The sequence below is a fragment of the Pinus tabuliformis genome, chromosome X (genome assembly GCF_031772625.1).
Source record: "Pinus tabuliformis cultivar Carrire ecotype Pingquan chromosome X, CPIR1, whole genome shotgun sequence".
Lineage (NCBI taxonomy): Eukaryota > Viridiplantae > Streptophyta > Pinopsida > Pinales > Pinaceae > Pinus > Pinus tabuliformis.
This window is the reverse complement of record NC_142308.1, coordinates 1,198,954,941-1,198,978,613: the sequence shown is the minus strand read 5'-3', so window position 1 is coordinate 1,198,978,613 and position 23,673 is coordinate 1,198,954,941. Positions and strand designations below refer to the sequence as shown.

General features: G+C 40.9%; 1 protein-coding gene across 2 annotated transcripts in view; it reads right to left on the bottom strand.

Moving 5' to 3' along the window:
• Positions 1–23,673, bottom strand: part of LOC149144263 (aminopeptidase M1-like) — a 126,639-nt gene that overhangs the window by 9,285 nt on the left and 93,681 nt on the right. For both annotated transcript variants that reach the window (XM_089447601.1, XM_089447602.1), the window contains exons 3-5: positions 4,538–4,719; positions 4,316–4,430; positions 4,159–4,226 (exon numbers count right to left, since the gene is read on the bottom strand). In XM_089447601.1, coding sequence (XP_089303727.1) covers positions 4,159–4,226; positions 4,316–4,430; positions 4,538–4,719 — 365 coding nt within the window. The remainder of the gene's footprint in view (positions 1–4,158; positions 4,227–4,315; positions 4,431–4,537; positions 4,720–23,673) is intronic.

Below are 23,673 nucleotides of genomic sequence, written 5' to 3'. Positions count from 1 at the left end.
TTTTTTCAGGAAAAGATTCATTATTTGGGTCACATCATATCAGGTGAAGGGATTTCAGTAGATCCTGAGAAGGTAAAAGCGATCATGGAATGGCCAATACCGAAAAATGCACATGAGATACGAAGCTTTATGGGTTTAGCCGGTTATTACCGAAGATTTGTGGAGGGATTCTCCAAAATCGCAAAGCCAATCACAACCCTTCAGTGTAAAGGTGTTAAGTATGAGTGGACCGAGGAATGTAATAAAGCATTCTCTGAACTCAAAAGACTACTCACTAGTGCACCAATCCTAAGAGTCCCTGATATGGGCAAAGACTTTACGGTATGTACTGATGCATCCAAGCAAGGGCTGGGTGCAGTATTGATGCAGGATAAGGGAGTGATAGCTTATGCTTCCAGAAAGCTAAAACCTCATGAAGAACTCTATGCTACTCACGATTTAGAATTGGCCGCTGTAATGCTAGCTTTAAAGATTTGGAGACACTATCTAGTGGGACGAAATTTTACACTTAAAAGCGACCATCAAAGTCTACAATATTTGTTCACCCAAAGAGACTTAAATGCCAGGCAAAGGCGATGGAGTGAATTCCTAAGTGAATATGACTTCGGAATATCATACATTAAGGGAAAAGAAAATGTAGTAGCCGATGCCTTAAGCAGGAGACCTCGGATATTTTCTCTCATACCCATTAAAGTGGACTTAAGACAACGAGTACTGGATCATCTTATAAAAGACAGCTGGTATTTAAAGGTGAGAGCAAGTCTTGAGGGAATTAAGGCAAAAGAATCTAAATTTGAGGGTTATGAATTAGAAAGCGATGGGATCTTACGATTCCATGGAAGGATGTACATTCCTGATGATAAAGATCTTCGAGATACCATCCTTGGGGAAGCCCACAAAGCAGTATATTGTGCTCATCCTGGAGTAGGGAAAATGTATGCGGATACCAAGAAACTCTTCTTTTGGGCAGGCATGAAATGTGATATCACTCAATTTGTTGCAAAATGTTTGGAATGTCAGCAAGTAAAGGCAGATCATTGTCACCCAGCGGGCCTCTTACAACCCCACGACATTCCTATGTCTAAATGGGAGACCATTTCTATGGATTTTATCACTGGACTACCTCCTACTTCTCAAAGACACAATGCCATTCTGGTAGTGGTGGATAAATTAACAAAAAGCGCCAATTTCATTCCGGTAAGAGATACTTACGATGTTGTTGACGTAGCTCGAGTATTCATAAATGAAATTATCAGATTTCATGGAGTACCTAAGAAGATTATATCCGATAGAGATTCGCGATTCACTTCCAGATTCTGGACTTGCATGCAAACAGCCTTAGGTACTCAGCTAAATTTAAGCACTGCTTACCATCCTGAGACTAATGGGCAAACTGAAAGAGTAAATCAAGTACTTGAAGACATGTTGTGAATGTATGTGATGGATCAGCAATCACACTGGGAAAAGTATTTACCCTTAGTCGAATTCGCATACAACAACAGTTACCACAGTTCGATTGGGATGCCTCCATTTGAAGCTTTATATGGCAGACCTTGCAGAACACCGTTAAGTTGGGACAGGTTAGAAGATCGAGTGATAATAGGACCAGAATTAATCCATGAAATGGAAGCTCAGGTCAGACAAATTAGACAGCGATTAAAGAAAGCACAGGATAGACAAAAGAGTTATGCTGATACTCACCGAATTGATAGGAGGTATGAAGTAGGGGATCAGGTCTTCATCTGCATCAAACCAAATAAAAGTACTATTCGATTCGGAAAAGGGACAAAGTTGTCACCCCGATTTATAGGACCGTTTAAATTTGTGGAAAGAGTTGGACCTGTTGCGTATTGTCTTGCCCTGCCACCTCACCTGCATAGAATTCATAATGTATTTCATGTTTTTGTATTAAGACATTATATAGTTGATCTATCTCATAACCTCCAGTGGAAAGAATTGCAGGTATCGGACGAGGGAGTCATAACGGTCGAACCGTTACGTATACTGGAACGTAGAGTTCGACAGCTGAGGAACCGTCTGGTGGACCAAGTTAAGGTCCAATGGGACAAGTATAGTCCTGGATCAGCAACTTGGGAAAATATAGAGGACATATGTCATAGATACCCTAATTTATGTCCATTTTGAAGAACTTTACACTATGTTTAGTATATATTTACTTCACTACAATCAGAGACTCAGAAACATTTTGAATGATTATGGATAAACATGAAACTTTATGGCATAATATATGTTTAAATTCCTGCTGGTACATGGATACCAAAACAATATATGTGGTTCATTTTACTAAATTATAGCTGTTAAAGTAAAGACATTTATTTATAGATCGGATTTATTTATTTTTTCAAATATGATCAATGGGATAGAAATCAGGAAGTGAATACATTCTAGATGAACGTCAAAAGACATGCATGGAATATGGCAAAATATGTTGTATTATATTATCATAGGTGAATTCATAAGGGAATAATATGTGAGTTATTTTGAATATGCTGATGCACATTTTACGAATGCATGGATAAGCGTCTGATTGCAGGTAATACACAGTTACTGGGATGACCACGTGACGACAGAACGTCAGAACAATTAAAGCTCCAAGTGATTCTACGATAGGGTATCAACCCTAAATCCTACTAGGAGGGGTGGAGGTGTTGCCCACCGTTTATCCTTCGAACCCTGGAGTCATGGGAGGACTGTGCGGGTCACGCTCCCCTAGACGTGTGATGATGACTGCCGGATGCCTACTGGGACTCAGGTCGGTATAGCCGACGCTGTCACCTCAGAGTTTATGAATGGTCAGGTCAGTAAAACTGACGCCATGACATACTCCGGTAGAGAACGGATAGGATGGGAGCAGAAGAGATTAGGGAGGATAGGATGATTTTGAATAGCTTGGGGACCTGGATAGAAAAAGGTCGTGTCCATTAAAACCTTAAACCTAAAACTCTAACTTCGGGACGAAGTTTTCAGAAGGGGGAGTGTATGTAACGGCCCATCTAAACTGATCCACTATATAAAGTTTTAAACTTTATAAGAAAACAAATATGATGAATTTTAAATAATAAATATGTTTAAGTTTTATAAATATAAATTTAAACTTTATAACATATATAAATTAAACTTTATAAAATATATAATTTAAACTTTATAACATATATAAATTAAACTTTATAAAATATATAATCTAAACTTTATAACATATTTAAATTAAAACTTTAATAAACTAAACTATATGCTAAAATACCAGAAATCAAATAAAGGACCCTTTTAAAAGGGGGCGCTTAAAATCAACTGAACATTTATAGCAGAGCGCATTTGACAGGGAAAATATCTGAGAGCATCAATGCGTGGAAGGCGTGTTGGGACGAGGGAAGGCGGTGGCTGCAGGTAGGAGAGTGGCCACCGCCAGGCCCGTAGATAAAACCGGAGGCCTGAACCAAGAGAAGGGGGGGAAAACAAGAGAGGAGCAGAAAGAACCAGAAGCAGAAATTCACCAGGAGAAAACTAGGAGAAGATAATTACCCATTGGAAGAGCTTTAAACCGTCTGAGGTTCTGGGCACGGAGGGACAGAGAGCTTCTGTTGAGAAGCTTTCTGGATTGAGCAGCTAGGTTTGCTCAGTCTGGTTGGGTGGTATTGGTCTCCCGAAGATTGGATCAAATAGCCACGACATCACCAGCAGAATCACCAGTTCAGTAGCAGAATCAGCAGCAGTTAAGGTAAGTACAAATTTAAATTCTTCAGGCTTTCTGTATTTCAGATTCTAGTTACTGTGTTTTGGTTATTACATGTTCACATACCATGAATTTATGAAGATAATTTAATCATAACCACGAAAGAGCCACCACAGGTACAGAGAAATAGTATAGGTGCCCTTCGGTAAAAGATTGAATGAAATAATACAAATGAGAGCTTGAGTTGTGTGTATATAGTATATGCAACTCAAGTAAGGGTTAAAGGCCCACAAAGAAAGGGAACACACCCCAGCAATAAAACAATAGGTAGCTTTAACTACCCAAAGGGTGGTCCATTAAGGGCCAAAACTACCCACATAGTGCCCTGCCATGTTGCCACAAGTGAAGATTACACATTCTAAACAAAATGCAGTTTAGGAATGGGCAAGAATTATAACAGACATTACCTCAGTAGACAAACTGAAGTCTAATGCTCCCCGGACAACAGAAGGATCTGGAGATGATGCAATTGAACCTACAGGTCATGATACGGTATCCTCTTTTCAGAAAATTTTACCTTAAAATATTACTGCTAATAAACGAACCAAAGAGTCAGTCCCCTACGTAAAATGCGAACTTTTTCTTGACTTAGATCTGTCTCCCTGAAAATTCTCAATAAAGATTCATAGCCAAATTTATCTGAAGTCGTGACACTCTTCATGACAGCTGTGTATGCAACCTATAGAAAAAAAAAACCCAACCATTTAGATCAATAAACATGTAACAGCATAAAAAATAGTCCCTTTAATTTCATATGGACACTAGCATCAGCAAGAACAGTGCAACCTGTCTGATGTCTGCAGGTAGAAGTGTTGTGCTTCTGTCATTCAAGAAAACATTGAATCGTCTTCTTGCTTCTACTGTAGTTTCTTCATGCCCAAACCGAGCTAAGATTTCCAATATCCGCCCTCTTAACATTGAATTCAAGTGACTCTCACCTGGAATAGGCTCCCAGCCCAGTTTCCTGTCTAAGTAAATTACAATACAATGGAGTGAAATTAAGTGATGGCACTGGCCACAAGGCCTGTAAACTATGCAATTTGCAGAGTTTTCATAAAACATCACAAACATGATTGTGTTATTTTTTGATAACCAATACCTTGCATTCTACAACCAAAGATAACTTTTGTGTACAACCAAAGATAATTTTTGAGTAAGACCTTGCATGCATGTATGTCTGTAATACGTACACAACAAAGAGAGAGAAACACTGACTATGTTTCAAGGATAGGAAGGACATAGTTCCAATATGTTTATGGCAGGGTTATTTGAGAGTAGCAGGAAGTGCCAATTTTAAAAAGCTTCTGGTACGGGGTGTTCCGGGATCATTTTTTATATAGAATATATTTTGATGCATATATATCGAAAACAACATGCAGAATGCCAAATTAGTTGCAGAAAACATGAAATTATAGATTTAATTACTGAATTAATGATGATAATTAACTTATTAAAGCATCAACCATTCAGCACACATATAAAATCAGTCATCTAGCAGTTGTAACATTGTCATGAAATCATCGACCATTACAGCAGCGTTCAAGTTTCAACAAATAAGATTTGTCATTAACAAACTGTAACTGATAACATCAACCATGAAATGAAAGAGAGCATCATAATCATTACCAAAGAGTTGTATTATGCAGGCAACAGTACAAAATCTACTTCAAAGTTCATAGTTCAAACTTTAGTTGTCATATAATGTTTACAAAATATGCTATAATTGTTAACACCAATTTACTCATGCTGAATTCAACAGTTACGTTCATTATTGTTTGTAAGCACGTTCGGCATAAGGGCAAATTTCTTAGTCCATCTTGATTGAGCAGAAAATACAGTTCATGGGTGCATTCTCTGTGGGTTCTATGGGCATCATCCCTACACAAGAGTGAAAATTCCTAAACTGGAATCCCTATTGCAGCAACTGATGATATTTCTCCTATTGACACCAATTTACTCATGCTGAATTCAACAGTTACGTTCATTATTGTTTGTAAGCACGTTCGGCATAAGGGCAAACTTCTTAGTCCATCTTGATTGAGCAGAAAATACAGTTCATGGGTGCATTCTCTGTGGGTTCTATGGGCATCATCCCTACACAAGAGTGAAAATTCCTAAACTGGAATCCCTATTGCAGCGATTGATGATATTTCTCCTATTTGTTAAATTTTTTTAAACAAATTACTTGTAGTTTTCTATGACAAATATCGAAATACATACACTGCAGCCTTCATTTAATTAAATTATATGTGGAAACAAGAAACTAAGCAAGAAAGAAAGTACAACACAATGACACCGTTATTTTTGGACAAATGTCCCTGGAAAAACCCAATGCGGGAAAACCAGTGCAACAGATCAGAGGGTTTTATTATTAAGCAGTAGTAAATCTGAATACAACTTTTGGATGCCTTCCCGGCAATCCAGTTACAAAGAATATCACTCGGCAAAAGAAATTAGTGAGATTACCTCACTCTACACCGCAAGTCCCGATTGATCCGGCAGCTGAATCAACGAGTCCCCAGCTACCTTTGCGCTGCCCCTACGCAGTCACTGCGTGGGCCTGCGTCACTACCTTTGAGGCACAGCATCACCTCTCTGCTGGATCAATTTTCTCTCAGGAGCTTTGACTTCAGCCCTCTTGGCTCAGAACGTCAAACCCCCAGCAAAATCTCGGACCTCTACGTGGAAGGCTCTGCGCTGCTCTGCGTGATCCTTTCTTGGCTCTACGTCCCCTTAATGGGCATTGCGCTGCCTCCTCTGCGTCTTCCTCTGCCTCTCTATTGCTTATTCTTGGCTCCGGGAAAGATCCTCCAGCCAAAACTATCTTTTCCCCTCTTTGCATGATCACCACGAAATCATTGCGTTGTTCTCTAGCTCAACAATTCGATCTGATAGATCAACAATTGGTATGTCTTCCAAATGACCCTCAAGCCTCCTTAAATAATCTTCTCGTTGACATTCAACAACCCATATTAGAAGCTAATCAATGGAAAAGATCATTTCTGCGTGATCCTCGTCTTCTTCTAGAAGTTACACCCACAGTTAGATTAATACCCATTAATGATTCTAATTTCCTAAGTTTAGAATTAGGGTCCCATTAAAAACAATTAATTATTTTAATAAAACTGTCCCCAGGTGGAATTTCTCAAAACGCTTTCTAGGTTCTTTGGAATACATGTGCCCAAGCCTCCTTGCAAAATTTGAGACTTAAAGCACATCCGATGCTACTAGAAATCAACATAGAGTTGTTAGATTTTAGTTTACAGGGTTTTAGTTACATTACAGAGTTAGAGTTTCAAAGATCCACGTTTCTAGGGGGATAGTATAAGATTGTGGTATATTTAGCAGGTTTCCAATTCATGCTTCCAAAGGTTGCATGTTGTGTTTGATAATGTTTCTATGTTCCTTATTGCAATATGAGTCAATTGAGACCATTTTAGATGACATGCAAGAATTTTCTAGAGGTTGGAATTTTTTGCAAGTAGAGTTAGGAACCTCAGATGGTGTAATGTCCCTTCCTAAATTAATTTGGAACAAAATTAATCACTACATTTTTGGGCCAATTTTGAAGGTGATGAGGCCCATTCGATTTTATTAGGAGGTTTAGACTTTAGTAGAAGTTGTTTGGTGTGGTTAAGTCACACATGGGGGCCACCCACACTAGGAGAATACGAACTCTCTAGTTCGAATTGCATGAGAGGGGAAGTCATGGTTAAGTGAGGGACCCACGATGGAGGGAAAATGGAGGGAAAAGTGCTCCATGAAATCTATAAAAGGAAGGCAGCTCTCCTCATTTCATCATCTTTGGCATATCAAATTTCTTCTCAGTTGCTCGAGCTGCTTAGTTGGGTCACTTGCTGTTTAGCAAAGAGTTTTCTAAGCGGAAAACTCACCCTTTCTTCAGGTGACTTCGAATGCCACCCTAGAGAGGTTCATCCATAATCTTCCGGAGGTGATTTTCAGAGTGGTTTCCAGCATTTATATTCAGTGTCTCTAGGCGGTGCATATTTCTGGAGGATGCAGAAGAGAAACTGAGTTGTGATTTTGACATTCTCCAAGGGAGATTTTACTGGGAGAAATTCCAGGAGAGAAGCTCTGGTGATTTTCTTCCATTTGGGTGATTTTTTGGGCTGGAGGAGAGAGCTATCATTCAGTAGCGATTTCGCACTTCCTGGGCCAGCGCAGAAGGAAGAGATTGGGCACACGTGGGAGGTGGAGACTCAACCATTGAGGCTGATCCTTGTTGGGAGAGATAAGGAAAGCATTAGTGGAGGTGATTGCTACTTTTTTGGAGTGTTTGAGGAGGATTTTGCTGGTGTATTGACGAGCAGTATGTTTCAGCAGTTTTCAAGGGCGTAGGGCCTTTTGGGGGCCAATTTTGGAAGGTGAAAATACAACCAAACTATTTCTAAGTTTTTCTGGGTTTTGCGAGAGGAGTTTGTGGTTAAAATTTTAGAATTTTCCGAGTGATTTTTGGGTATGAAATCCTTATTCTTATAACAAGGCAAATAGCTAGTTAGCTAGGGAATTTGCATCATTTTGTGGGTTTGAGTTTGACTTGGAGATAGGGAAAACCCTTTATGGGTTTTTCTGGGTTTTTGGTGGAGAGCTTAAGGTTAATTTTGCAGCATTTTCTTAGGACCGGAGGTGGGGTTTCTAGTAGTTCCTTTCTAGCTAACAGTGTAGTTTTTTGGGCAGCACAGAGCATCATTGGAGCAGTTGACATCAACATTTGAGATTATTGTTTTATCACCTGGATTGTGTCATGCTTGCCATTGAGGCAAGCCCAGGTTCACTTCTTCATACTATTGTACTTGCTCCATTGGATTAATAAAATGGCCCAGTTGTTTCTTATTTCTGGAGTTTTTATGAGTATTTGTTGAATGTTTAAAATTTCTGGTGTTGTATTTGTCTTTGCTTTACATATCATTGTTTATCCAAGTTTGGAACATTACAGTGGTATCAAAGCATGATCTTGGCCCAGTTGTGCGTAACCAATAAGATCATGGGAGATTTGGGCATGTATGCACAATGACAGGTTACACCATACACCACCCATGGCTCAAGCGAGATTTAGTATGCAGGAATTCTGGAGTGGAGTCCGCTAGAACGATGAGAGGTTAGATCAGTTGAGGAAGGTGTCAGACCAGATCCATCCTTGCCCTAACAGCAGAGACACTAGAGGTGCACAAGCCGTGGGAGTACAACCATCTACACTTGTGGGGAAAAATGACAGAATGAGGGCACCAAATCTCCTGAAAAGGAGCAAGCAGGCCAGGGACAGTTAGAGGGTGAGTCAAGGAGACAATTTTGTTGGTGGAGACCTAGTTTTAGACATCAGGGGCCTAAGGAGGAGGCCAAGGGTACGTGGGGTCATGAGGAGCACATTGATATACCCAGTGTAGCACAGGAATCACCATTGTTGGAGACCTCTTTGATAGGACCAGTTGACACCTTGACGAAGAAATTGGAGCATACACCCATAGAGTCATTTGATGATGTGGTGTCCGTCGTTGATGAGGTGCCATTTTTTGTTGAGGTATCCATTGATGAGGTGTCAAGGACTGTGTCCGGATTTCCAGGTGATGGCAGCCCACAACAAATTAGGGAGGAGCTGGGAGACACATCCATTAGTGAGGTGTTGATGGGCACAGAGGCACCCAGATCCGTGACAGAGTTCTCAAACGACAGCTACCTACAACAGTATGGAGAGCACCTTGAGGAGCGTGAGCTAGATGAGGATGTTATGCTTGATGAGCTACTTGTGGAGGGACAACTCGGGACTCCTATTGTGCCCATGGTAGAGGGGGATGGGAAATCATCTGTTGGACCTGCCATCGACAAAGAGCAGATAGATGCGTAGGCAGCTAACAAAGCTGCATTCCTTCCAGAAAATAACTCTCTCTAGGATTACGTAGATGGGGCATGCAGTATTGTTAGGTTACCTATGCACATTGTAAGGAGATTGGTTGGGTTACCTAGACAGGTTGTATATGATGAGTAGACCAGTGAGACGAGGTGACATGAGTTGCATAGGGTGCAACACTTGCATGATGGACTTGATATGTACTCGGGGATTCTTGCATTTGATCCCTCCCATGGGGTTGGGTAACAAGAGATATTGAGTTGGCACCTGATAGGGTTGATTAGGTTTTTGGATACATCCATGATCGAGAGCATAGTTCAGCAGGGGTTGTGGTTTGCCAGAGGGGCTCGAGGTTGGATCATCATTGGGACCCAGGCGACGCAGAGCAGAAGAGGGTGACGCAGTCCCTGGAGGGTGAAGCATTTCCAAAGAGAAGCTTGGAGCAGCTTTCGTTGTCCAGCTAAGGAACTGTCGAAGTTTCCGTGGGATCAATCATTCGGTTGCTAATCCGTCAGAATATCTGTCTCTGAGGAGAGGTAGTTCTGCGAAGGAAATTCTCCGAAGGGTGAGCCATTTTTGGCACCCTAGTTGTGTTCAAAAACTTCATAATAATAAAACCCTCATATCTGCTGCGCCTTTTTTCCCGCATTGGGTTTTTCCAGGGACGTAGGGATTTCTGATGTGTCAGACTTAGAAATTTCAACAATAGGGCCAAATTCGCGACAATAGCTTGAGGGTGACGCAAAACCAATAGAGGAGGGCATAACACTGAATTTTGGGCAATTTTGGGAGGTGAGAATTAGCCCAAAACATTTCTAGATTTTGTTGGACTAGCATCAAGGAGTCTGCTCCTAATTTTGCATAATATTTGGAGTTTTGATACCCCAAATAGCAGAGTTATTTGGCAACCAGTTGGGAGGAGTGAGTTTAAATTTTGGGTTCCGGGTGGTTGGTAAAATTTTCCCAAACGCTTTATGGGTTTTTGTGGGTTTTATGTTGGGAGACTCCAACAAAAATTGCAAAAAAATATGGGCACTTCTGAGAGTCAAATACAAGGTTGTTTCTAGTTGCAGCAGCAATTTACACAAAGCAGAGCACAGTTTATTCTAGGATCTTTTCTGACTCTTGGAGCCATTGATTTGACACCTGCTTTTAGCCTTTCTTGTTGTAGCAAGACCAGGTTTCTTTTATCACAATTATTGTACTCATAATTTATTATATTAATAAGATGACTCAAAGTTTTTGCCCACATTTTAATGTTTATTTTTGTATGGTTGTACATGCTTGAATTTTATAGTTGTAGTTAGTTCTTTTCTTCTGTTATCTATGTTAGTTTTTGTAGCATCAGATGTGTTCTAGCCACAAAATTTGGTAGAGAGGCTAGAATACATGAGATCTCCAAAATCCAAAAATCATTTCTGGAAATTCTGCCTAGAAATGACTTAATTATATTATTAACTAGTTTTTAAATATTACTTAAGTCTAAATTTAAGTAATATGGTTAATTAATCAGTATTAATTAAGTCAAGGCGAGAATCATCTAGAAACTCACAGATCGATCCAGAGATAATCCTAGCCATAGATTATGTTGTAATCTTGGTTGTTCGTGCTCCAACAAAGGATTCTAAGGGGAGGTTGATGTGGTGATGGAGAAAACACTTGAGCAGTTCAATTTCTTGGCAAATTGATTTCTAAAGTAGCAACAGTCAATTGCTGAAGAGAGTCAGAGATCGAAGCAGTGAGAGAGGGGAAGAGACAGTGAGGCTAGAGGAGGCATTCCAGATCCAGCGAATGAATTTGCAGAGAGGCAGAAGAGCAACAGAGAGGTTGATGTGGGGGTAGTGCAACAACCTCTAGAGGAAAGATCGATTTGCTAAGAGGGAGAGCATCTTCAGTTCCAGCGACCGAGAAGGAGTCCCAGAGTGCACGAGAAGCATCTTTCCAGTCAGCAGAAGGCAAAACGAATTAATTAGAGACCAGTTTGAGGCTAGACGTCCAGCAAGCTGCGCAAAGCAGTGCAGAGGCTGACGCAGAGGGTCAGAGGGCCGAATTTCTGAAGGCAAGTCGTGTTGGGAGTTTGCCTATGGGGTGAGGAAAATTCTTCACTAGATTTTTGGCAGTATTTTTCTCTGTAGGATTTTCATATTTCGGCATCCAGTTGTACTTAGAATTTCTCACTACTACTTAATAATAAAACCCTTAGTTGCTACACCGGTTTTCCCAAATTTGGGTTTTCCAAGGACTTTTGTCCAAAAATAATTGTGTTATTTTTTATGTGTTTGTGCGAGCATTTCTCAGTTTCCAATGCATTATTTTTCCACAGTATTTTAGTTATGAAGGTTGTAGTGTATTTATTTTGATATTTTTCGTAGCAATAAAATTGATAATTAATTAACAATCAGGAGAAATAACATCAATTGCTGCAATAGGATTTTGGTATTGGAATTTTCACATTGTATCAGAGTGCAATTGATTAGCCGGAGAGAGCAGAAGTGAAAGAAGGAATTTTGTTGCTCAGAGTGGGTAGCAGGCCGAAATTCCCAAGGGAAGAGTAGTCATTTTTCCATGAAGCCGAGTTACTTGTGGAGGTTCGATATTTTTTGAGTGAGGGGCAGAAAAACTTCGATCTTTCCAGATCGAGTGGTTCTAAAGATAGATGGAGCAGCTCAGAGTTTTCATTGGACAAATCTCTAGCTGGACACAGTGGTTTTTGCAGCAGTTCGCTAGAGCAGAGCCAACATCGGGGTGGAAGAGAGAAGAGCACACACAGAGGGAAAATTTTCCTCAGGGAACTTCTAGTCTCAAGTTTGATTTTCTTTGTAGATCGACAGTGGTTGTGAGCAGATCTTCTCACTCTAGAAGGGAGTGCAGATAATAGAGCAACAACTGAGCAGAAGGAAAGAGGAAGTTTTTAACAGTTCGTTGAGATGGCCACTGCTAGGCTTCGTGATCAGGACAGGTTGGGTGGAGCTTCCAACTACATCATCTGCAAGGAGAGGATGTCCTTCCTTCTAGATAAATATGGCCTGGAAGCCTACATTGATAATGTAGTGGCAGTTCCCCAGGATGCAAATCAACGAAAGGAATACAAGGAGATGGCGCGGGTGAAGAAATTGATCCTGGATGGAGTCTGGGATCATATGGTCTCACATTTAGCTGGAAAAGATACTACCAAATAGATGTGGGATGCTCTCTCCACATTATACCAAGGAACTTCCGAACAACGGAAGATGTTTCTTGAGGAGAAGCTGAGATGCATTTGGATGCAGAAGGGGGAAGGCATAAATCCCTTCCTTACCAGGATTTAGGAGGTCCAAGAGCAACAATCAGTTGTTGGGGCAGCGCCTCAACTCACAGAGCTAGTGCAATTGGCACTCAACAGTGTCTCAGAGGAGTGGCAGGTCTTTGTCCAAAGCATATTAGGCAGAGATAGGCTACTAGAGTGGGACAGGATGTGGGCCAATTTGCAATAGGAGGAGTTGAGACAAGCTCTGTTAAAGAGCTCCATCAGTGGCAGCAACAGCGACGGATCGAAGGTGGTGAAGGAGGAGGAGAATGTGGCCCTCACATGAAAGGGTCCTAGTCAGGGGCAAGGGGAGTAGAGAAAGAGGAAGAAGGACCTATCTAAGGTCAATTGCTTCAAGTGTGGCAAACTTGGTCACTATAGTACCTAGTGTCCTCTCAGGAAGAATGACAAGGAGGAGAAGGAGGACCAATAGGCAACTTTTGCAGAGATCGACAGGTTTTCGTCCAGGTTGGAGGAAGACTTCGCAATGTTTGCGGACATCCCTCCATGAGTGAGGTGGGGATATTTGGTGTTGTAGTCCCAAAGAACTACAGAGATTGGGCAAGGTCCTTGAGGAGTCCACCTCGTGGATCAATACCTTGCTACGTGGGCCCACAATATTCAATAACAGGATGGATCAATGACAGTTTATGCAGTCAGATTCTAGAGTGACAGTTGCAGAGACTAGTAGCAGTGAGATGTTGGGGAGCACAGTGCAAAGTTGGCAGCAGTGCAGTTGGCACAATGCAGAGTCAGTAGCAGCGCAGCGTCTTCAGTGGACAATGCAGAGGCTAGTAGCAGTCAAAGACTCTGGAGACGGATGCATCATACTGAACACAATTGATTCAGTATTTTGGATACTTTTGAGTTGCAGATGTTTCAGTTGCAGCAACAACAAATGAGAGGGAGTTGCAGTGCAGCGTTGGCAACAGTAAAACAGGGTCAACAGCAGCACAAATACAACATATATCAGAGTTGCGTAGTGGTTGGTGGGCAGTATGGCCAGACATCAACAGCATGACAGGAGATGATGCACAGACAGGGTGTTGTGTAGGGAGTGCAACACTATAACACATTCCTCACTAAGAGGGAGTGTTAGTTTTTGTAGCATAGGATGTGTTATGTTGACACTGCCACCTACACCTACCTACAAGTCTGTGAGAAAAACCTTCAAGCCCACAAGGTGTGGTTAGTGGCAGGGAACTTAGAGAAGGGGTTGTCACACTAAATCCCCTCTCTCTCCGTTTAAGCTCTCTCTTAAGTTAGCTGGGGGGGTGGTCCCTAATGAAAAGTTAAGTTACAAGATGATATGAGGTTCTAGGAGGAAAGCTAATTTGGATTACTTTTAAGGATTTATGAGAAAATATGAAGTGAGCAACTTGAAATAACAATGCCAATCATTAATATGAAAAAAACCATAAAACCAGTGTCTTATAAGGAATTTGCTCAACAATTTAAAGAAATATTTGCTCAAAGTAAAAAGCAATGCTCTCAAAAGAGAAAGCAAAGTAACCCAAAGATGTAAACAAAAATTGTTAGCACAAGATATGTAAGATACAAAATGTTTTTGAGATAATACTCTTTATAAATCAAAACATGTGAAACATATCTTGCCAAAACCCAAAAATTAGTAATTAACTTGGAAATGTAAAAGAAAGGAAATGCTAAACCAAGACATAAATATGCAATTAGACTTGAGGCATGAAAATAAAGCACTTGTTTGAAATGATTACAATACTTGCTTTTGGAATAGACTTTGGATATGAAAACTCAAACCATCAAGAAAAAAGTAAAGTAAATGCAATGGAAAGTGCTCTTGGTTAATCTTATTAATTATCTCCACAACAAGATTACAATTTAACTCTTCAACCCTCAAACCTCACCCTCGCCCAAATATATGGATCTCACAATGAGCAGTCAATAGAGAAGTAGAGGATCCCTAAGATGTCTACTTCAACCAACTTATGTTGGAGGTAAAATTTTAATGAGGCTTGGAGCCTTCCTATACTAAAATGCCTAGATGAAATGCATGTAAGTTTTTCCCCAAAATAAAATAATACTACGTGCAAATGCTTCAAAAAGATTAATTTGTAATGCTTGAAAATGGAATAGAGTTCAACATAAGTTGCAATTATAACTTCAATTGGAGGAATAAAATTAGCTTACAAGTGTCAATGAATTAAAATGATACAAGTAATTTGCTTGAATGTAAAATTTGTTTCAAATAGACAATGACAATAAATTGCTCCAATATTCAAGATAACAATGTAGCATAAAAATGAAACATGTATTCAAGTGCTCATGAAACAATTTACTAAGGTAAATGGAAACGAATCAAAGTTTGTTAAGAATATAAAATGTTTGCATGTAAATGATGAATTGCCCAAAGTAAAGTGTAAGCTTGTAGCTTCAAACAACAATGAGATAGAGAATGCAAAACTCAGAAGCAATTGTAACAAAACTTAATTAAATGTGATAGTGAGGTTGTGTTAATTCCCAATTAAAGCATGCATGTAAGTGAATGAAGTATGAAAGCTTAAACCATGTAAATGTCAATCCACCCAAGAGAAGCCTCCCTCTAAATGGGGAGATAGGATACCATGGGAGAAATCCCAAGCTCCCACATGAAAATTAGATCTTTTATTAATATTACAATGAAAAGATGTTAAATTGGCAACTAGGGCCAAACTCCATGTGGGTCGGCTTATTTATGACAGCTGATATTTTTATTGGATCCCTCTCGTCGAGAGGTGTAGGATTGATCCAAAGATCATCCGATTCCGATAAGTATTTATGGAGATATGAATTTATTTTGTTTATGTAATTATTATCAAGCCGACCAGCTCTTATGTAAGCTCTAGAAGCCCAACCAACGTGTCTATTCAACCTCTACATTTTTAGTATAAATAAGAGAGGATTTGGAGTCATTAGGGACACACATTCTCCATGTGAACTCCTCCTCTCCACGTCTTGGGTTTTTGGAGAAGGAGAAGACACAAAAGAGAATACGTTGGATACCCTAGCTGCAGTAGAAAGAGCCGCAGTCCATATGCTATAATGAAGGCAATCCATACGTTGCTCACCTAGCCGCAGTCAATATATATACGCTGCTAGTTGGACGCTGAGATAAATGCAGTAATGAAATATATATATGCTGCTCGTTGGACGCTGAGATAAACGCAGCAATGAAATATATATACGCTGCTCATTGGACGCTGAGATGAATGCAGCAATGAAATATATATACGCTGCTCACCTAGCCGCAGTCAATACATATACATACGCTGCTCGTTGGATGCTCAGATGAATGCAACAATGAAATATATATACATTGCTCAACTAGGCGCAGTCAATATATATATACGCTGCTTGTTGGACGCTGAGATGAACGCAGCAATGATATACGTTGCTCACCTAGCCACAGTCATAACCACAGCCACTGTTATCTACGATCTTCATGAAGCACCCAGACGCAGGTCAATGGGACATAACGCTGGTCAATGAAATAGTGATACCCTATGTATTCAATAAAACATAGATACGCTGTCATGAATATCACGCAGTCATGAAGGCAATGGCAATACCTATATATACCCAGGCAATGAACGTAGCAATATATATATATGTATATATATATCTATATATATATATATATATATATATACACTGATCATTGAGATAACCTACGCAGCAAGGTAAATGAAACATATATACGCTAACCTGTAGCCTAATACGCAGGTCATAAACAGCAAGGAAGTAAAGCCGCAGTAATACAAAGCTGTAGGTGACAGCGTGGTAAATCCAAGGCTGTCTATGAAAGAAGCAGTCTTTCTAAGCATATTGGACAGTGTAATACAATAGTGATCTGAAGATGAAAATCTTGGACGAAGGGACTATGTTACACACAGCATCCTGAGATATAGAACTCAGTGTATTATGACAAGGGCAGCATGATAAACATGATGAAGGCAAGGGCAGCATGATAATCATGCACATTAGTAGGGGCAGCATAATGATGATAATGCACATTAGCAAGAAGCTACATGATACATGGGCAACATGAAGTTGAATGAGAACATGGACATGATGGACAGCAGCATGATGATGAAGCACATCTGCTAGGGCACCAGCATAATGAAAATACACATCTGTAAGGACAGCAGCATGATGATGATGCATATTAGCATGGACAACATGATATATGGGCAGCATGATGCAGATTATGGACAGCGTGATGTATTAGATCATGAGTAGCATGATGATGCATGATGCAGCATGATGGTGCTATACGATAACGTGTAGAAAATGGACGAGATGCAGCACGATGATAGGTGAAGGAGTCACCTTGGAGAATCAGTTGAAGCAGAATGTCTTCAACTGATCTCATCATTATACGAAATGATCTATGCTAGATCTAGATAAGTCAAAGTGTTGACTTCTACTATAAATGTACTCTCTCTCTCTTTCTCTGCTGAACTTTGAAGATAAAGGAAGATTTGATCAAAGGGTTTCCCCACACATTGTGGGGTTTGTCCCTGGCTTGCGCCATATCTTGTGTCCTCTTGTCTTGGCTTGTCTTCTGCGTTTTATATTTATGTTCTATCTGTAGTTTATCTTAATGCTGATGTGATTGTTAACTGTGAAAATTTAAATAAATTGCTCCAACATAGAACATACCTAAACTTAACATGGTATCAGAGCTGAGGTGAAGACAATGCCCAAGCAAGAGTGAAAGAGCAATCAGAGAAGACAGTTGGGACAAGACAGAAGGATCAATGGGTTCCTCATAATTCACCTAGGGTGGAGTCGAAGCAGAGAATGTTATCATAATGGCGCAGTGGAAGTTTCTGATGGCCCATCTAAAGATCACTTCATTGGGAAGTTCGGATTTAAGGGAGGAAGGAAAGGCGTATGCCTTGTTGAAATAAGTTCGGCCGTTATGTGAAGGAGTGTCCGAATGGCAAAGACACATCTCTTGATGAAGATAGCAATCATTCCTGGGACATCTTCAATGATCAAAGGAATGACTGGTAATGCAGGTCATCAAGGAAATGGTCGACTCTTCCACAAAAGCAAGGAACCCCAAAATCTCTTTTATGTACCTGATCGCAAGAAGAACCTGGTGTCCATCTCGGAAATGGAAGTCAAAGGTTACAGGGTGGCACTTATCGATGGAAAGGTACATGTTTGAAAATAGGTCTTTCAAAGATGTTTTTGAGTTCAGGGTTGTATCAAGTTGCAGGAAGTCCACTGGGGACCATGTCCATTGACACAGCACCAGAGGTCTGTGAGTCCGATGGTGACAGAGATGCCTGAATTCAAAAAGAGCATGAAGGTACATGTCTGAGATGTACCGAAGGAAAATCTTACAAGGGCACCATTCCCCTTCATGTAGCAGGTCCATAGGATTCATGAACAGGAATATCATGTATACAGGTGGAAGAAAGCCCTCTATGGCTTGAAGAAAAACACCCCGGGCATAGTATGAGAGGATTGATAGTTGTCTGATGAAGCTGAGATTCACTAGGAGTGAAATTGATCCAAACCATTTCTCGAAGGTTGTGGATGATAGACCTCTCATACCAGCACCTATGTCTGACAGGTGCAGACCCTCTCATTTGTAGGAGACAGAGGGAGTTGGATTCCATATGTGGAATGATAAACTGCAAGCCTGTGACTACCTCAAGGATATTAACTTTCAGAAGCTATATGGTAGTGATGTCGGACCAGATTTGGGAAATGCCTCTGAGTTTCATAAACTCAATCACGTTGATGTTCTTGGTGAACTTCCGTCCAGACATATGTTTTGCAGTTAGCATGGTGAGCTCATATTTGGTTGAGCCTCACTGGATTGGTGCCAAGAATCCTCTGAGATATCTTCGGGGCACAATCTCTCATGGATTGAGATACACTGCTGGAAATATGAAAACTGCATGATTATTCGAATGTTGACTAGGTAAGCATTGTGGAGAATCACGAGAGCACTTCTCAGTGCTGGTTCTCTTTGGATTCTGCTTCGATATCATGGATGAGCAGGAAGTAGAAATCGGTTGTTATAAGTACCGTCGAGACAGGATACATAACTTCGAGTATGACCTCGTATGAAGTTGCCTGGCTATGGAAACTCTTCAGTGAGTACACATTATGAATACCACTTTGATTCTCTGTGACAACTAGAGGTGGGATTTGATTATTGAGGAATCCCGTATTCAATAATTGCTCCAGCAGATAGACATCAAATACTGCCTTATCTGAGATATGGTAAGTCGATGAGCAAGGAGGCTCCATCGCATTAAGATGATGTACAGGTCGATACACTTTGTCAGAGCCCCGTGGAAAGATCAAATTTGTGATTTTCCCAAACGACTTGGAGTCGTCAAGAAAACCTTGTACAAGGGTCCTGCATGTTGCATACATTGAGCTCTAGGAGCTCTGGGGGCTTGCGGTTAGTACTGGAGCAACATACAACCACAGGATGACTCACCCTCCCCTAGTGGTGCGCACTGGAACAAGATGATTCGCTCTCTTGTGGGACAAGATGATTCGCTCTCTTGTGGAACAGGATGATTCGTTCTCCTGTGTAGCAGGATGATTAGTTCTCCTGTGAGGCCTGGATTGATGTGTTCTCCATGGCGATTGTAGCAGGATTGATGTGTTCTCCTGCGAGGCCTAGATTGATGTGCTCTCCATGGCGGCTTGGATTGATGTGTTCTCCATGGTGATTGTAGCAGGATTGATGTGTTCTCCTATGAGGACAGGATTGATTAAGTTCTCCTGTCAAGGCATCCTACCCATGCAGTCTGGGACTCATGGGAAGTACCTCTCATATGATCAATGAGCAGGGAAATGAAATTAGGGACCATAGTAGTACCAATGAACGCATCGTTGTATCTATCGTACTCCCTACGCTAGGATGACCTCAATTGAACTGGGATCAATGATACTGGTCTAGGACCAAAGGTAGGAGTTGTACATACTATGATGCTAACTTCGAGTCGGCTGAGACTGGTCTGGGATCAGTGGTACATACTCCAAGACTGACTTCGTGTCAGTGCAGGACTGGTCTGGGACCAGTGAGAGTCATACATACTATGACGCTGACTTCGGGTCGGTTGAGACTGGTTTGGGACCAGTGGTAGGATTTGTACCTACTATGACACTGTCTTCGGGTCAGTTGAGATTGGTCTGGGACCAGTGGTACATACTCCAAGACTGACTTCGTGTCAGTGCAGTACTGGTCTGGGACCAGTGACAGTGGTACACACTATGACGCTGACTTCGGGTCAGTTGAGACTGGTCTGAGACCAGTGGTACACTCTCTGAGACTGTGATACTAGTCTGGGACCAGTGGTAGGAGTGGTACTTACTATGAAGCTGACTTCAGGTCGGTTGAGACCGGTCTGGGACCAGTGGTACCCACTCTGAGACTAACTTCGGGTCAGTGGAGAATGATATGACTCATTCTCGATCAATTCTTCTTCTTCATAGTTCAGCAGAGTTAAGTTGAGCAGAGTAGAGCCAGCAGAGCAGAGCTGAGCAGAGCCAGTTGAGCAGAGCAGAGCCAGTTGAGCAGAGCAGAGCCAGCAGAGCTGCGCAGAGCCAGCAAAAGCAGAGCAGGGCCAGCAGAGCTGAGCAGAGCCAGCAGAGCTGAGCTGAGCAGAGCTAGGCAGAGCAGTGCAAGGCACTAATGGCAGAAATAGTACAGTCGGACATATGTATCAGTGGATGGAGTTCTCCCTAGTTGAGAGGGAGTTTTAAATTGGCAACTAGGGCCAAACTCCATGTGGGTCGGCTTATTTATGACAGCTGATATTTTTATTGGATCCCTCTCGTCGAGAGGTGTAGGATTGATCCAAAGATCATCCGATTCTAATAAGTATTTATGGAGATATGAATTTATTTTGTTTATGTAATTATTATCAAGCCCAGTGTTGATAATATCGCCGAAATATCGGCGATATTCGCAAATATCGCGATATTTTCGGCGAGCCGAAATATCGCCCCGAAAAAATCGCGATATTTGCTAGTTTCGAATTTATCGCGATATTCACGAGATTTCGGCGATATTTTCCCAAATAGCGCGAGACGACCATAAATATCGCCGGCAGCCTTTATAAAATGGGTTTAGGGTTTTCGTTTCACGTCAATGAGCCATTTCGGTTTCGTGAGAGCTGGAGACGCTACGAACGGTGGCTGCGGAGGGTTTGAACTTTGAACTTTGGCTGCGGAGGGTTTACAACTTTACAGGTATGCCCCAGCGTTATACTTATAATCAACAATGATCCATGTAACATTCTGAGGTTTCAAACCATTTCGTTAAACCTTAGAACAGATTTGGGATTGTTTGACGTCTGCCTTATGCTCTATACAATGGTTCAAGAGCCACCATCTAACACTATTTTGGCTCAGCCGCTCAGATTCCTAACTTATTCCAAGACTGTCTACGACATATAGACTTAGCCTTTAGATGATGATTGAACAATATACAACTTTCACCTAACTCCTGTATTATTTATCTAAGGAATGCCTTTAAGGCTTTGTCTAATAAGACAATTTCTGAGGTTGTTAGCTCAGTATTGTATGGCAGATCGAAGATTTTCAGTTAGACATACTGTGACTGGGTGTTTCGAATCTAATGAATAATCCATTTATGTTGTATCTTTGGCTTCTTTTCAACATGCTGAGGGTTCTTCAATAGAAAACATTAGAGTGTGGCTGACATCAGGAAAGAGCGGATTCGTTGCAAGAGTTCAGCCTTAACACTATCAGGAACTGAGGCTGCACATATATATCAACCACGACGACTTACCTTAATAACCATTCATTTTACAAATAGAGAAAAAAAATCAAGAAAACAAAACTTATTTAAAATTTAGAAAGCTAAAACAAATGCATCCTTAAATATGTCTCTGCTGCCAAAGTTAGCATACCTGTAAACCTGTATAAAGATATGGCTGAACCTGCAAAATTGCAGCGTTGCATGGCTGTATAGAATCTAGATATTAGAATCTATAGATCTGTATAGGAGGGTTTACAGGTACAGCATTTAATTATTTAATATTTATTACTCTGCTGCAGGGTGCATGATGTTTAATATTTATCCTTGCTTGTGATTGTTATTGCTCTTACACTTTTAATTTTTAAAAGCTAGGCTATTAAAAATTTAATTTTCTTTCAAGACCTTTGGATTTTTCTTGTAGAACTTTGTTAAAGTTTATTCCATTTGTCTTTGAAGAATGAGGATTTGATATTGAGACCTGCACCCATGGAATTTCGTAAATTCGTATTACTTATTAAGTTATTAAGTTACTAATTCCAAATTTTTTTTGGTGCTGTAGGTTTCCTTTTGAGTTAGCAACTTAGCCCACTACAAAATACAAATATGCCAAAAAACTTGGACCCATTTTGGGAGTATGGAATCCCTGATGGTGGGACAAATCGTGCATATCTTTCATGCAAATTGTGTGGGGACAAGATGACAGGTGGGGTTACACGACTGAAATACCATCTTGCTAGACTCCCTGGACATGATGTTGGCATTTGTCAAGTTTCTAGTCCGGAGCTTATACGAAAAGCTCTTGAGGCAATTGAAGAAAAGGACAGAAAGAAGGAAGAGGCGGAAAGAAACAAAGCTGAACGTGCAGGTAGATCTTTTGGGATATCTTCTCCTGATTTTGATGTTCAGGGTAGTGGCCCTAGTGGGAGGGGCTCCACAACTGGCACACCATCACATGCTAGCGCTACTGCTAGTGTGAATGCGAGGTCATCATTTTTTGTTCCACGAACAGGAGCTGGAGCACAACCTGGCATAAAATCGCTTTATAAAAAAAGGAGAAGGAAGAAGCAGATAGAGTCATGGGGAGGTGTATTTTTTGGAGCGACTTACCTCTCAGCATCACAAAAACCAATCCATTTTGGCAACCAATGTGTGATGCTATTGCTGTTGTGGGCCCAGGGTACAAAAGTGCCACATATGAGGAGTTGCGGGGGCCAATTCTTCAAGCAGAAAAACAGGACATCAACTCTATATTGGCGGAGTTGAAACAGACATGGGAAGTCACTGGATGCACAGTGATGTCTGATGGTTGGACAGATAGGAAGGGTAGGACCCTTCTAAATTTCTTGGTACATTGTCCTAAAGGTACCATGTTTATTAAATCGTTGGATGCATCAGAACATATCAAAGATGCAGCAACGATATGTGAGTTGTTAGATGGGTTCATTCAGGAGATTGGTGTGCAGAATGTGGTGCAAGTCGTAACAGACAATGCAGCTAATTATGTGTCTGCCGGCAGAATCCTTATGGAGAGGCATCCCACATTGTTCTGGACTCCATGTGCAGCGCATTGTCTTGATTTGTTGCTTGAGGATATGGGGAAACTCTCCTTCATCAAGGAGGCAGTTGATATGGCTAGGAGCATCCCCAAGTTTATTTATAACCATGCTTTTGTTCTTAGCCTTATGAGGAGGTTCACTAGAAACAAGGAGTTGCGACGTCCTGCCATCACACGTTTTGCCACAACCTTTATTACTCTTACTTTGCTCTTCGATGTCTTTGTTGTCAGTTTGAGTTGAAGCAAATGTTTGTGTCTGATGATTGGCGTGCTTGTAGATACAGCAGGAGACCTGATGGGAGAGCCATTGAAAAAATGGTGTACTCTGAGACATTTTGGCGTGGAGTACAAGAAGCATGTGCAGTTAGCGAACCTATAGTAAAGGTTCTTAGATTGGTGGATGGAGAGAAGCCTGCAATGCCTTATTTGTATGAGG